General features: G+C 37.4%; 1 protein-coding gene across 2 annotated transcripts; it reads left to right on the forward strand.

The window, feature by feature from the left end:
* The first annotated feature begins 534 nt into the window (after positions 1–534).
* On the forward strand, positions 535–14,760 carry ppifa (peptidylprolyl isomerase Fa). Of its 2 annotated transcripts, none has more exons than XM_061911760.1 (6): positions 535–746; positions 856–886; positions 976–1,040; positions 5,678–5,774; positions 8,213–8,288; positions 10,604–14,760. In XM_061911760.1, the coding sequence occupies exons 1-6, from the start codon at positions 603–605 to the stop codon at positions 10,737–10,739; spliced, it is 549 nt and encodes a 182-aa protein (XP_061767744.1). In that variant the 5' UTR covers positions 535–602; the 3' UTR covers positions 10,740–14,760. The 2 variants fall into 2 exon arrangements, with proteins under 2 accessions (XP_061767744.1, XP_061767743.1); XM_061911759.1 differs by having other exon boundaries at positions 538–746; positions 952–1,040.
* Positions 14,761–15,807: the final 1,047 nt, after the last annotated feature.

The raw sequence follows: 15,807 nt of genomic DNA on the forward strand, positions 1-15,807 counted from the left end.
TATATATATGTATATATACACATATATATGTATATATATATGTATATATATTACTGTAAATGTACATTTTGTGGTACCTTTTAGACAGCAGAAAATAATGATTTAAGATTGGTATTGTTGTAAATGTAGTTGTTTTTCATGTTATTTTATCATTTGTTTTATTTGTATCGCTTATTTTAATGATTTATCATTTAGAAATATAATTCAATAATATAGTAATATATCAGAATCAGAAATACTTTTTTAATACCCGGGGGTAATTAAAATTTTATGCACAATCCCATTCAGGATCAGACAAATATTACAGGGAGACAGAACAGGATCTGCCAACTTCCAGCATTATATACTTTATAATGTATACAACATATAGTAAAGGTAAGTAAGTTAATTAATGTGCATTAAAAAAATCAGGGTTTTTTTCAGCAAATTCACTTTTTTCACGTAAATCTAATTATATATTTGACTCAAGTAAAAATACTGCACTTGCAGTTCTTCGTGTCGCCACACCGAGTCGCTGTGACGACGTCTGGTCATACGCCGTCGCGCTGCGTGACGTCACCTGTCAACATCATCAGGCAGCGCCAAAGGCCTTCAGACGCGCGATGCTTGCCCTCAAAAAGCAAATAAGATTCAGCTCGTTCGGCATCGCCACGGCCGGCCTGCTTTCTTCTGCTCCCACCGAGAACCCCGTCGTGTTTCTGGACCTCCAAGCGGACGGAGAACCGCTGGGGAGAATAACCATCCAGGTCGCTCAGCTAGCTCGTTAGCATTAGCCTCTCCTCAGGACCTTGAGTAGCCCCTGCAGGGCGCCTGTTGACAATTAACGTGAACTTGTCACCTTTTTTTTTCTTGCAGCTCAATGCAGATGTTGTGCCCAAGACTGCAGGTAAAGTAGAAAAACACGCATATTTCAGTTGGTTTGTGTTACAACAAAGTTTATTGTCATTATAGAGAACTTCCGAGCATTGTGTACAGGCGAACATGGCTTCGGCTACAAGGGCTCAGTGTTCCACAGGATTGTGCCAGACTTCATGTGCCAGGTAATTAGCATCCACTGCTACTGTCTATATGCGCTGACGAGACGCGGGGCCGCCATCTTGGAGTGGTGATCCGCTCCACTCAGTGCAATTCATTTGGCTGGAGCAATGAACTGTCAGTGCATTTACCGTATTTCCTTGAATAGCCGCCCGGGCGCTAATTAATTTAAAACCTCTTCTCACTCCTGCACTTATTTAAAGCATGCGGTAAAAGTAAGCGGGCGTTAATCATTTTAAAACCTCTTCTCACCCCTGCGCTTACCAATGGCATGCAGTAAAATATTGTGTGTAATTTAAAAAAAAAACTTAATAAAAAAATTATTCTGCGTCCACGGTGGTTTGGGACCATTGCTCTACAGCAGGGGTGTCAAACTCAAATACAGAGTGGGCCAAAATTTAAAACTGAACAAAGCCGCGGGCCAAGGTTGAACAAATTAAACTTTTAATAGGGCATTGAATATTGAACGAGCAAGGCTTGTATAACTTTATAGTGACATGCAAAATCGATTTTCAAATAATAATAATATCCATCCATCCATCATCTTCCGCTTATCCAAGGTCAGGTCGCGGGGGCAGCAGCCTAAGCAGGGAAGCCCAGACTTCCCTCTCACCAGCCACTTCGTTTAGCTCTTCCCGGGGGATCCCGAGGCGTTCCCAGGCCAGCCGGGAGACATAGTCTTCCCAACGTGTCCTGGGTCTTCCCCGTGGCCTCCTACCGGCTGGACGTGCCCTAAACACCTCCCTAGGGAGGCGTTCGGGTGGCATCCTGACCAGATGCCCGAACCACCTCATCTGGCTCCTTTCGATGTGGAGAAGCAGCGGCTTTACTTTGAGTTCCTCCCGGATGGCAGAGCTTCTCACCCTATCTCTAAGGGAGAGACCCGCCACACGGCGGAGGAAACTCATTTCGGCCGCTTGTACCCGTGATCTTATCCTTTCGGTCATGACCCAAAGCTCATGACCATAGGTGAGGATGGGAACGTAGATCGACCGGTAAATTGAGAGCTTTGCCTTCCGGCTCAGCTCCTTCTTCACCACAACGGATCGATACAACGTTCGCATTACTGAAGACGCCGCACCGATTCGCCTGTCCATCTCTCGATCCACTCTTCCCTCACTCGTGAACAAGACTCCTAGGTACTTGAACTCCTCCACTTGGGGCAGGGTCTCCTCCCCAACCCGGAGATGGCACTCCACCCTTTTCCGGGCGAGAACCATGGACTCGGACTTGGAGGTGCTGATTCTCATTCCGGTCGCTTCACACTCTGCTGCGAACCGATCCAGCGAGAGCTGAAGATCCCGGCCAGATGAAACCATCAGGACCACATCATCTGCAAAAAGCCGAGACCCAATCCCGCGGCCACCAAACCGGAACCCCTCAACGCCTTGGCTGTGCCTAGAAATTCTGTCCATAAAAGTTTTGAACAGAATTATTAATAATGATAATGACAATTTAAAAATATCAATATTAAATCAAATTAAAAACATACAATTGAATGCCTCTTTCCTATTTGCAGCTTTCTGATGTAAATATCAACATTAACTTGGCGGGGTTTGGTGGTAGCGGGGGGGGGTGTATATTGTAGCATTCTGGAAGAGTTAGTGCTGCAAGGGGTTCTGGGTGTTCGTTCTGTTGTGTTACGGTGCGGATGTTCTCCCTAAATGTGGTCGTCATTCTTGTTTGGTGTGGTTTCACAGTGTGGCGCATATTTGTAACAGTGTTAAAGTTGTTTATACGGCCACCCTCAGTGTGACCTGTATGGCGGTTGACCAAGTATGCCTTGCATTCATTTGTTTGTGTGTAAAGTATGCATATAGTATCTGACTGGGCCGGCACAATATTTGTATGGAGAAAAAGCGGACGGGACGACAGGTTGTACAGGACCTTGAATGCAGTGCCTTTAAGGCACGTCCCCAATAATGTTGTTTGGGTGGAAATCGAGAGAAATTCGGGAGAATGGTTGCCCCGGGTGATTTTCGGCAAGGGCACTGAAATTCAGGAGTCTCTCGGGAAAATCGGGAGGGTTGGTAAGTATGAGTATTAGCGGTGTTATAATACCGGTGGGGCAGCTCTAATGTTAATTTGAAATTGCCTCAAGGGCCAAATTAAATTACACGGTGGGCCAAATTTGGCCCGCGGCCCAGAGTTTGACACCCATGCTCTACAGCATGTCATCGCGCTCACTTTTACACCATGCTGTCTGCGTGCCGGCTGGACACATGCGATTCGTTGCTTCTTATACGAAATTGCAATACATACTAAGTCAACATCCATACCTTTTACACTGATGTTTGGGGCTCTTTCTAGTGTGCGCCGCACTCTGTGAACCCACACCAAGCACATTTCTGGAGAGCATTGGCTCTGTGGCACGTTATAGGCGCGGCATAAGGATTACCCATAATGCCGTGTATCCGTGACGCAAGGCTATAATACACGCCCACCTCAACCAACGCACTACTGAATACCACTGATTTACCCCCCACCTCACCTCTATCTCCCGAATTCGGAGGTCTCAAGGTTGGCAAGTATGTCTTTTCTGTCTTGACTCTTTGTATTGATATTTTGGATTACATTATTCCCTTAATATGTATTTTTTATGTATGTCGCTTCGGATATGTCGCTTCGGATAGGGACGGCGTGGCGCAGTGGGAGAGTGGCCGTGCGCAACCCGAGGGTCACTGGTTCAAATCCCACCTAGAACCAACGTCGTCATGTCCGTTGTGTCCTGAGCAAGACACTTCACCCTTGCTCCTGATGGGTGCTGGTTGGCGCCTTGCATGGCAGCTCCCTCCATCAGTGTGTGAATGTGTGTGTGAATGGGTAAATGTGGAAGTAGTGTCAAAGCGCTTTGAGTACCTTGAAGGTAGAAAAGCGCTATACAAGTACAACCCATTTATTTATTTATTTATAAAAGCGTCTGCCAAATACTTAAACATAAACATATATAAACACCTGAAAGTCTTTATATCAGCTTAAACAACCAGTTTCACTGGATTCAGAATAAAACCAAACTCTGTCTTACAATCTTTATCTTCATCATTCATTTTGACTTTGTTATTCAAGTATGACTTTTTTAAATTTAATTAATTTCATTGACAAGCAATTCTATTATGGTCATGCTCTTGTTTGCTAGCGGCTACGATTTCAGTACTATTGAAGATCTTTGCTCTTTCTCAACTCTGTGGTAATATTCTTTTCGCAAAATACAAGCAATAGTACGTTAATGTTCAATCTTACTTGTGAAAAGTAATCCCCCGATTCCTATTTTCAACAGTCCGCTCATTTGAGCAGGAAAACGCTGAACACTGGCATGACAACTTCATGTCCTTTTCTAAGGATGGTGAAATCCTACATCGATTTACTTGGGCTGGGGGAGAGCAGAGACGCAGTTCAAACGCCCATCAAAGCCTTGGTATTGATACAGAGTGAGTACAGCCTTACTCAATAGACATCCATTACGCCCGAGTCTTAGCATCTTAAGGGTATGCAGCACTCGGAGATGATTACATCTTCATGGTCACTGTTATCCATCACAATTGGAATGTCAACACGTCACCGGAAGGTCAGGCTAATTGTTCCGACATCGTGTTTGCGAGATACTCCCATTTGCGAGTCCTTTAGTCCAGTGGTTCTTAACCTTTTTTCAGTGATGTACCCCCTGTGAACATTTTTTTAATTCAAGTACCCCCTAATCAGAGCAAAGCATTTTTGGTTGAAGAAAGGAGATAAAGAAGTAAAATACAGCACTATGTCATCAATTTCTGATTTATGAAATTGTATAACAGTGCAAAATATTGCTCATTGGTAGTGGTCTTTCTTGAACTATTTGGGAAAAAAAGATATAAAAATAACTAAAAACGTATTGAAAAATAAACAAGTGGTTCAATTATAAATAAAGGGACGGTTTGGCGCAGTGGGAGAGTGGCCGTGCGCAACCCGAGGGTCCCTGGTTCAATCCCCACCTAGTACCAACCTCGTCACGTCCGTTGTGTCCTGAGCAAGACACTTCACCCTTGCGCCTGATGGGTGCTGGTTAGCTCCTTGCATGGCAGCTCCCTTCATCAGTGTGTGAATGTGTGTGTGTGAATGGGTAAATGTGGAAGTAGTGTCAAAGCGCTTTGAGTACCTTGAAGGTAGAAAAACGCTATACAAGTACAACCCATTTATTTATTTATTATCTTTGTTTTCTACCTGTCAACTGTCAGTTTAGGCTGCTCGCCGGCTCCTCATCACCACTTCAAGATGGCAGCCAAATTTCTCGCGTCACAGCAGCCAATGCTGCGTCTACTTATAAGATGTCTATGGGTAATTGGGTTAGTGGGTTACAATTATCAATCAAATCTTGGAGTATGATTAAGAGTACAAAAGCCTTTAAATTGATATATTTGTTAAAAACATTTAAAGTAATTTAGTTAGCCCTTTTTGAATTTTTTTTCATATTTTTTACTATATCTGTTTTTGCTTTTGTTTTCTTTCCTTGATGTTGATAATGCCTTGACTTTTGTGTGACTTATAAACGTATTTTTGTTCAATAAAAAAATAAAATGTGCCAAGTCAACTATATTCAACTTTCAAGTATTTCCTATTACTATTATTTTCATTCATGAATGCTTTTTTTGTCCTGCTGTGTACGTCATAGGGAGGAGACTTCATCAAACGTAACGGCACTGGAGGGAAATCCATCTACGGGAAAACCTTCAAGGATGAAAACTTTAAACTAAAGCACACAGGAGCAGGTGCTTTGTTTTGCTTACACATCTTTGTCTATTTCAGTATTAATTACTTCAGTTTCAGTTCATTTTAAACATGCATACAATACAATGCAATGCATCGCATATTTCCAGTTGTTTCATGACAGCACGTCCGAAAAGGAGTAGGAAGAACCTGAGCTTATTTAATCCCACCCTGTTTCATACTATAGCAATTTTATCCAATTTTCTTGTCGTCCATAATAGAACAGTGAACAAATACATAATATACCATAGTAAGCATACAAATATTAAATACATACATAATATCATCTTTGTCTCAATTTAAAAAAAAAATAGGGTTCATGTTATTTCTAGTTCTGTGTACTTTGTGAACACTTGTAGTTTAAACAACCTCTTAAACTGAATCATATTAGTGATTTGTTTGATTTATTTGGTTAATCCGTTCCATAATTTAATTCCACATACTGATATACTAAAAGTTTTAAGTGTTGTACAGGCATACAATTTTTTTATTTGAAATTTTCCTTTTAAGGTTATATTTCTCCTCTTTTGTTGAGAAGAATTGTTGTACATTCTTGGGTAGCAGGTTATAGTTTGCTTTATACATCATTTAAGCCAGGAGTCACCAACTTTTTTGAAAGCAAGAGCTACTTCTTGGGTACTGATTAATGCGAAGGGCTACCAGTTTGATACACACTTTAAAAATTGCCAGAAATAGCCAATTTGCTCAATTTATCCTTAATAAATAAATCTATATTTATGTTTAAAAAAATGGGTATTTCTGTCTGTCATTCCGTCGTACATTTTTTTTTTCCTTTTGACGGAAGGTTTTTTTAGAGAATAAATGATGAAAAAAACACTTAATTGAACGGCTTAAAAGTGGAGAAAACAGGAAAAAAATGAAAATTAAATTTTGAAACATAGTTTATCTTCAATTTCGAATCTTTAAATTTCAAAATTTAACCGAAAAAAAGATGAGAATAACTAGCTAATTTGAATCTTTTTGAAAAAATAAAAAAAATAATTTATGGAAAATCATTAGTATTTTTTCCTGATTAAGATTGATTTTAGAAATTGGATGACATGTTTTAAATAGGTTAAAATCCAATCTGCACTTTGTTAGAATATATAACAAATTGGACCAAGCTATATTTCTAACAAAGACAAATCATTATTTCTTCTAGATTTTCCAGAATTTTTTTTAAAAAGAAATTCAAAAGAATTTGAAATAAGATTTAAATTTGATTCTTAAGATTTTCTAGATTTGCCAGAATCATTTTTTTGAATTTTAATCATAATAAGTTTGAAGAAATATTTCAAAAATATTCTTCGTTGAAAAAACAGAAGCTAAAATGAAGAATTAAATCAAAATGTATTTATTATTCTTTACAACTAAAAAAATAAATTTACTTGAACATTAATTTAAATTGTCAGGAAAGAAGAGGTAGGAATTGAAAAGGTAAAAAGGCATATGTGTTTAAAAATCCTAAAATAATTTTTAAGGTTGTATTTTTTCTCAAAAATTTTCTTTCTGAAAGTTATAAGAAGCAAAGTAAAACAACAAATGAATTTATTTAAACAAGTGAAGACCAAGTCTTTAAAATATTTTCTTGGATTTTCAAATTCTATTTGAGTTTTGTCTCTCTTAGAATTAAAAATGTCGAGCAAAGCGAGACCAGCTTGCTAGTAAATACATAAAATTTAAAAAAAAATAGAGGCAGCTCACTGGTAAGTGCTGCTATTTGAGCTATTTTTAGAACAGGCCAGCGGGCGACTCATCTGGTCCTTACGGGCGACCTGGTGCCCGCGGGCACCGTATTGGTGACCCCTGATTTAAGATGTTTGCAAATGCACCAAATGGTTGAATTTCATTCATTGTGATTTAATAAATACATTATTTGTATGTTCTCTATTTCCAACATTATGAGTTATTCTAATTGCTCTTTTTTGTAACACCGTTAGTGAATGAGGCGCACATTTGTAGTTGTTCCCCACATTTCAACACAATAACTCAGATATGGTCACACGACGATTCATTACCTAATAAGCCTAATTGACCTGATGTAGCTTTAAGATTAATTGCTTATACAATAATAAACCCCCATTATGTCATGTGATGTAGAAAATATTTATAAATACCAATCATTGTTTTGAATCTAATTTTATAAAATTAAATATATCAGCTTCAAAAACCTACAAATTAAGTATATTATAATATTTGTAATTATTGTGTAATTAAATTTCTTGAAATGAGAGATGAAAATGGTGAAATATTTGATGTGTATACACCAGTCTGTCCGCTAGATGGCAGCACCTTATATTGGATCATTCAGTAATTGCAATCTGGAAATAAAAAGTGTACTTCCTAGTACACAAGTATTGCATAAGTGTATTATACTTTCAAAATAACACATGTTTGCATTTTGTAAAATGTTTGATGTGTTTGCTTTCACTGTGTGCAGGGACTGTCTCCATGGCCAACACAGGACCAAACACCAACGGCTCTCAGTTCTTTATCTGCACCACCAAAACCGATTGGTAACAAACTTCTTAATGTAGATTTTATTCTGAATTATTATTAATTTACTGGGTACATCATTAGGTCTATTTGCCATACATTTACAGTACACTAAATTGGGGGTTAAATCACCATAAATGATTCCCTGGCGCGGCACCGCTGCTGCTCACTGCTCCCCTCACTTCCCAGGGGGCGATCAAGGGTGATGGGTCAAATGCAGAGGACACATTTCTACTTTAACTTGACTTAACTAATATTTTCCTCCAAACGCACCTTGAATTTTTATTTAAATGCTCAAAATCATCAATTTGCAATTAACTATCTTTTGTTGATTTTTGTATTAATAATGTGTTTCCACATATAGTATATAGTGTTTATTTACTTAACTTTAGAGGGTAATAGGCATTTTCGTCCTATATTAGAAGTGTATTCTTATAATATGAAATATGTATGTATGTATATGTATACATATATATGTTTTATGTATGCATATGTATACATACAGTATGTATGTATGTGTGTATGTATATGTATACATATATGTATGTATGAATATGTATTCATATATATGTATTTATGTTTGTATATGTATACATATATATGTATGTATATATATGTATGTACATATGTATATGTATGTATGTATATGTATACATATATATGTATACATATATTTTTGTATGTATACATATGTATGTATGTATGTACATATGTATATGTACACATATATGTATGTATGTATATGTATACATATATGTATATGTGTGTATGTATATGTATACATGTATGTATGTATATGTATACATATATATGTTTTATGTATACATACAGTATGTATGTATGTATGTGTGTATGTATATGTATACATATATGTATGTATGTATATGTATTCATATATATGTATTTGTTTGTATATGTATACATATGTATGTATATGTATACATATATATGTATACATATATTTTTGTATGTATGTATGTATGTATGTACATATGTATATGTACACATATATGTATGTATGTATATGTATACATATATGTATATGTATGTATGTATATGTATACATATATGTATATGTATGTATGTATACATATATATGTTTTATGTATGCATATGTATACATACAGTATGTATGTATGTGTGTATGTATATGTATACATATATGTATGTATGTATATGTATTCATATATATGTATTTATGTTTGTATATGTATTCATATACTGTATATGTATTTATGTTTGTATATGTATATATGTATGTATGTATATGTATACATATATTTTTGTATGTATCTATACATATGTATGTATGTATGTACATATGTATATGTACACATATATGTATACATATATGTATATGTATGTATATATATGTATACATATATGTATATGTATGTATATATATGTATACATATATGTATATGTATGTATGTATATGTATACATATATGTGTATGTATACATATATATATATGTATACATACATATATGTACATATATGTATACATATATATGTATATGTATACATATATATGTATACATATGTATGTACATATATATATTTACACATATATATGTATGTATGTATATGTGTACATATATGTATATGTATGTATATATATGTATACATATATATGTATACATACATATATGTACGTATATGTATACATATGTATGTATGTATATGTATACATATATATGTATGTGTGTGTATGTATGTAGAGAGAGAGATTTTATGGACACTGTTGGAGAGAAAACAATTATTTTTCAAAAATACAAACACAACTTATATCTGTTTTTCTTCTATTTGTGGGTGTTTTTTGGTCACAAACAAGACCCGCTGCTGGTTGAGAAGAGCAGTATATAATATGTTCCATGTTGCCATGTCAGTGTCCATTGAGACCGAAAAGTCACTGGATATGTTGCCTGTCGCCTTTTGTTGGAAAAGCCAAGTTGGAAAGGTCTCAACACTCACTAAATCGGCAACAGTGGTCCTTCCTGCTTTGTCTTCTTATTCTCCGGCAGACCAGGCGCCTCTACAATGCCATTCAATAACAGTCCCATTACAAAGTGTCTTTATGAGCGACAGCTGACAGGTAGCATCAAATGTATTTGTGGCAGGCTGCAATAAATGATTTGTCATAGTCAAGCTATTTACCGCCCCCTATTGGCATTTAATGTTAGTGTTTTTTCCAAAAAAGGGCTGGATTTAAAGTGTGGAAATTACTGCACAACACCTGTGATTAATTAGAGTGTTGGCTGCTATTTACGGTGGTCCTTAGTATGTTGTTGAAGTGATCTAATTGTTCGGCTTTTGTTTCCCGTCGTCTTGGCAGGCTGGACGGCAGACACGTGGTGTTTGGTCAGGTGACGGCCGGCATGGACGTGGTCACTAAAATGGAGTCCTTCGGTTTGCACGACGGCGGCGTGATGAAGGAAATCGCCGGGTTGGACTGCGGCCAGTTGAAATAGTCAGTAATACATCCTCTTGTGTCAGCTTGTTTCTACCTTCGTCCTCCGCCTTGTCAACGTCCTGCTTTTTATTTTCCAAATATTCATCTTGTGCACATTCCTGGCCGTTTCCTGCCAAATAAACGGCGCGTGTTCCCGCTCTCGCTGCAAGGACAGTTGGCCCGCGAACCCCCCGCTGCTTTTTCCAAAACCTTCCTGGAAACCATGCGGGCTTTTTTTAGACGCCACCACTTCCTGTCCGGTTCGACGCAGGAAGTGACATCGGGCGACTCGCCACTCCTGGCCTGTACGCGCCCGGAGCATGCTGACAATGTCTCCGAGCGTGCACGACTGGCGTGTGGACGTTGTGGACGTGAATGACGGCAAATAAGGAACATCTGCCCCACCGCCGTCGTTTGTTAGAGTTCTCACATTACACGGTTGCTATGGCGACGTCCCCTACAGCTGGCGATGTTGTAACAAACTTGATTGAATATGAGGACCACCACGCCGCCACCCTGGAGGTTTGACATAGGGCGGAATGCACGGGAACTGGCCCGGGATCCGCGGCAGCACACACAACAATGACATGTTAACAAGCGCGAGGAGCAGCTCGTAAATGTCCGCTTTAATCACACATGTCATCTTCAAGGCTGGAGTTCGTTTATAATTTAACACTTTCACACCCGTGAAGAATAACACTTTTAAACGTCTCTGTCTGTGTTTAGAAGCCGCTCCATTTTTGCACAGAACAAGGACCACATTTTTATGACTGCTGCGCACTGCAAAAAGTGAATTCTAAGTAAGATGAAATATCTCAAATAAGGGTAATATTTGCTTACTTTTGTCTGATAAGATCATTATTCTCACTAAGCAGATTGTATGTTACAGTGTTTTACTTGTTTAAGGGTTTTGGTCCTAAATGATCTCAGTAAGATAGTGCAGCTTGTCGCTGAGATTTTGTGACCTATATCAGTGGTCCCCAACCACCGGGCCGCAGAAAAAAAATGTATTAAAAAAAAAAAAAAAAAAAATGTTTTTTATTATTTTTATTTTTTTATTAAATCAACATAAAAAAACACAATATACACTTACAAATAGTGCACCAACCACAAAAAACTCAATTTTTCATGACAAAAACGTCCCTTTTTCATGACAAAGAAGAAAAGAAAAAAAAAGGACACCCCCCCCCGGGCCGCGGGACAAATTATTAAGCGTTGACCGGTCCGCGGGCCTATATTGAGTCAAACATGCTTGAAAGTAGAATACCAACTGTTGCAAAGCTGTGTCATCAACACTCACAAGTATAAAACTGCTTTTTCTAAGTAAAAATGTTCTTATTTCAAGCACGAACAAAAAAAAAGCATTACTTTGACACAATTGTGTCTCATAATTTAAAACAGATGACGGCCAAATGGACTTTGCTGTTTTATTTTCAATGAAACAATAGATAATACGTACTCCTATAGTAGTACAGTTGGCACAGTACAGTAAATAGACAGTTAATATTTAAACATTTAACATGTGACATTTCAAACTATTTTGAACAGTTCATGCACATTCAGGTAAACTATTCAAAATTACAACAAAAAAAGTATATAGTTTACCATGTTTCCTTTTGTGGGTTCTTCCGAGGATGTTGTAGTCGTAATGATTTGTGCAGTCCTTTGAGACATTTGTGATTTGGGGCTATATAAATAAACGATTGATTGATTGATTGAAATATGTGTAATATGTAATATGTGCCTGCCTTGAATAACTGCCGGGCAAAAGTCTCTCACCAAATTAATAAGCGCATGTTTACTTTTACCGCCGGGTCAAATTCATGACGTCACAAATGACTCTTCCCCTGCCGTTATTTTCAAAATGGTGGTGCAATTATTTTTTTGCTCTTACTGTGTTTAAACCGTGGGTCTTCTTCCACAGCCGTACAGATCACACTAATTGTTGTGGTATAAAACAATTTTAACACTCTTACTAATATGCGCCACACTCTGTGAACCCACACCAAATAAGAATAACAAACACATTTTTGGAGAGTATTGGCTCTGTGGCACATTATAAACGCAGCATAGGGATTACCCATAATGCCGTGTATCCGTGACTCTTGGATATAATATACACGCGCCCCCAAACCCGACACCAAGAATAGACATTTGTAAGGCAATTTAAAATAAATAAAGAATAGTGAACAACATGCTGAATAAGTGTACGTTATATGAGGCATAAATAAGCAACTGCTATGTTAACATAACATATTATGGTAAAAGTCATTCAAATAACTATAACATATAGAACATTCTATACCTTTACTAAACAATCTGTCACTCCTAATCCATAAATCCCATGAAATCTTAGACGTCTAGTCTCTTATGTCTGTGGTTCTCAACCTTTTTTCAGTGATGTACCCCCGTGAACATTTTTTAATTCAAGTACCCCCTAATCAGAGCAAAGCATTTTTGGTTGAAAAAAAGAGATAAAGAAGAAAAATACAGCACTATGTCATCAGTTTCTGATTTATTAAATTGTATAACAGTGCAAAATATTGCTCATTTGTAGTGGTCTTTCTTGAACTATTTGGAAAAAATATATATAAAAATAACTTAAAACTTGTTGAAAAATAAACAAGTGATTCAATTATGAATAAAGATTTCTACACATAATTAAAGTGCCCTCTTTGGGGATTGTAATAGAGATCCATCTGGATTCATCAACTTCATTCTAAACATTTCTTCACAGAAAAAAGAAATCTTTAACATCAATATTTATGGAACATGTCCACAAAAAAATCTAGCGACCAATGTTGTAAGCACAATACCAATGGGAGCAATTATTTATGGAACATGTCCACAAAAAAATCTAGCGGCCAATGTTGTAAGCACAATACCAATGGGAGCAATTATTTAATGTCAAATCAAATCAAATGTTTATTGGATTCATCTCGATACAGTGTACATCCACGACTAAACTACTGACTAAACTACTAACAAGTGTGGATTCAGGCCGGGTGGCCTATTTCAAGTTCCAGGTAACCCTACATTATTATATTTTATAAATAGTAAACCAAGTTGTGTTAGTAGTTTAGTCGTGGATGTACACTGTATAGTGATGAATCCAAAAAACATTTGATTTGATTTGATTTGACATTAAATTTGCAAAATGCGGTTGCGCATTTTGCAAATTGCTCCCATTGGTATGGTGCTTACAACACCAACACTGAATATTGCATTGTTGCAGTTCTTTTCACAGTTGATGAATTTACATTCATATTCCACAGCCGTGGAATTAACAAATTATCATGCCTAATTTTGTTGTGATGCCCCTGCTGGATGCATTAAACAATTTAACAAGGTTTTCCAAAATAAATCCACTCAAGTTATGGCAAAAAAATGCCAACATGGCACTGCCATATTTATTATTGAAGTCACAAAGTGCATTTTTTTTTTTTAAATGCCTCAAAACAGCAGCTTGAAATTTGGGACATGCTCTCCCTGTGAGAGCATGGGGAGGTTGAGGTGGGCGGGCGGGCTTGGAGGTTTAGGGTTTTGGTAGGGGGTAGCAGGGGGTGTATATTGTAGCGTCCCGGAAGAGTTAGTGCTGCAAGGGTTTCTGGGTATTTCTTCTGTTGTGTTATGGTGGGGATGTTCTCCCAAAAATGTGTTTGTCATTGTTGTTTGGTGTGGGTTCACCACATTTGTAACAGTGTTAAAGTTGTTTATACGGCCACCCTCGGTATGGCTGTTGACCAAGTATGACTTACATTCACTTGTGTGTTTGTGAAAAGCCGTAGATATTTTGTGATTGGGCCGGCACGCAAAGGCAGTGCCTTTAAGGCACACCCCCAATATTGTTGTCTGGGTGGAAATCGGGAGAAATTCAGAAGAATGGTTGCCCCGGGATATTTTCGGAAGGGACACTAAAATTCGGGAGTATCTCCTGCGAAAATTGGGAGGGTTGGCAAGTATGACTGGGAGACGCCACTGCTCTGAACTTACATTCATATTTTGTTGAAGTATTATTCAATAAATATATTTATAAAGGATTTTTGAACTGTTGGTATTTTTAGAATATTTAAAAAAAAATCTCACGTACCCCTTGGCATACCTTCAAGTACCCCCAGGGGTACGCGTACCCCCATTTGAGAACCACTGTCTTACGTGAATGAGATAAATATTATTATTTGATATTTTACGGTAATGTGTTAATAATTTCACACATAGTCGCACCCCCGGCCAAACTATGAAAAAAACTGCGACTTAAAGTCCGATTAATACGGTATATATATTTCTCGCGCACTAATTGACTGAAAGAGCACGTACTTGGCGAGATCCTTTCATGTCATCGGTAGGAAAATTCATTTTTAGACCATGTGATTTGCCTGAGCAGCTAGGAGACCCCGAGAGTAATAAGCGGTTGCCTTGTTGCCTTTCCATTAAAAAAAAAACAACTAGTTTTTAGTGTAAGATTGCTGGTTTCAAGAAATGTAATGCCAGACGCATATCATTATGTCAAGATAATGGCACTAGCATTTACTTCATTTAAGAATATTTTTCAACATAATAAGCAAAAAGGTTTCATATTCGTTTGTTTTTTTTATCAAGAAAAGTGCACTTGTTGTTAGTGGGAAAAAATACTTATTTTAGGGTATTTTTGGGTTCATTGAGGTTGGCCCTAGTGTGTGAATGTGAGTGTAAATGATGTCTGTTTATCTGTTTTGGCCCTGCGATGAGGTGGCGACTTGTCCAGGGTGTACATTGCCATCCGCCGGATTGTAGCTGAGATAAGCGCCAGCTCCCCCCTGTGACCCCAAAAAGGGAATAAGCGGATAATGGATAATAATGGATGGATGAGGTTAGCTAATTTTACTTGTTTTGGAAAGTCTTGAGAAGCTAAATCTTCTTGTTCTATTGGCATATAATTTAGCTTTGTTCAAATAAAATACCCCTCATTTTTGTATTTTGTTTTTCTTCTTGTTTTTGAACACTGACTTCTTGCAGTGCGTGCATGAGAGCTCAACATGGGCCAGAAAGGGCATCCTCCTCTCTAATTTTCGGAAGGTTTTTTGCATTAATACAGCAAATAATTAATT

The sequence above is a fragment of the Nerophis ophidion genome, linkage group LG09 (assembly GCF_033978795.1).
Source record: "Nerophis ophidion isolate RoL-2023_Sa linkage group LG09, RoL_Noph_v1.0, whole genome shotgun sequence".
Taxonomy (NCBI): Eukaryota; Metazoa; Chordata; class Actinopteri; order Syngnathiformes; family Syngnathidae; genus Nerophis; species Nerophis ophidion.

Coding starts and splice junctions, on each gene's coding strand:
- ppifa (XM_061911759.1), top strand. CDS start 603: ATGCTTGCCCTCAAAAAGCAAATAAGATTCAGCTCGTTCGGCATCGCC. Junction 1,041..5,677: donor TGCCAGACTTCATGTGCCAG/GTAATTAGCATC, acceptor TGTACGTCATAG/GGAGGAGACTTCATCAAACG. Junction 8,289..10,603: donor TGCACCACCAAAACCGATTG/GTAACAAACTTC, acceptor TCGTCTTGGCAG/GCTGGACGGCAGACACGTGG.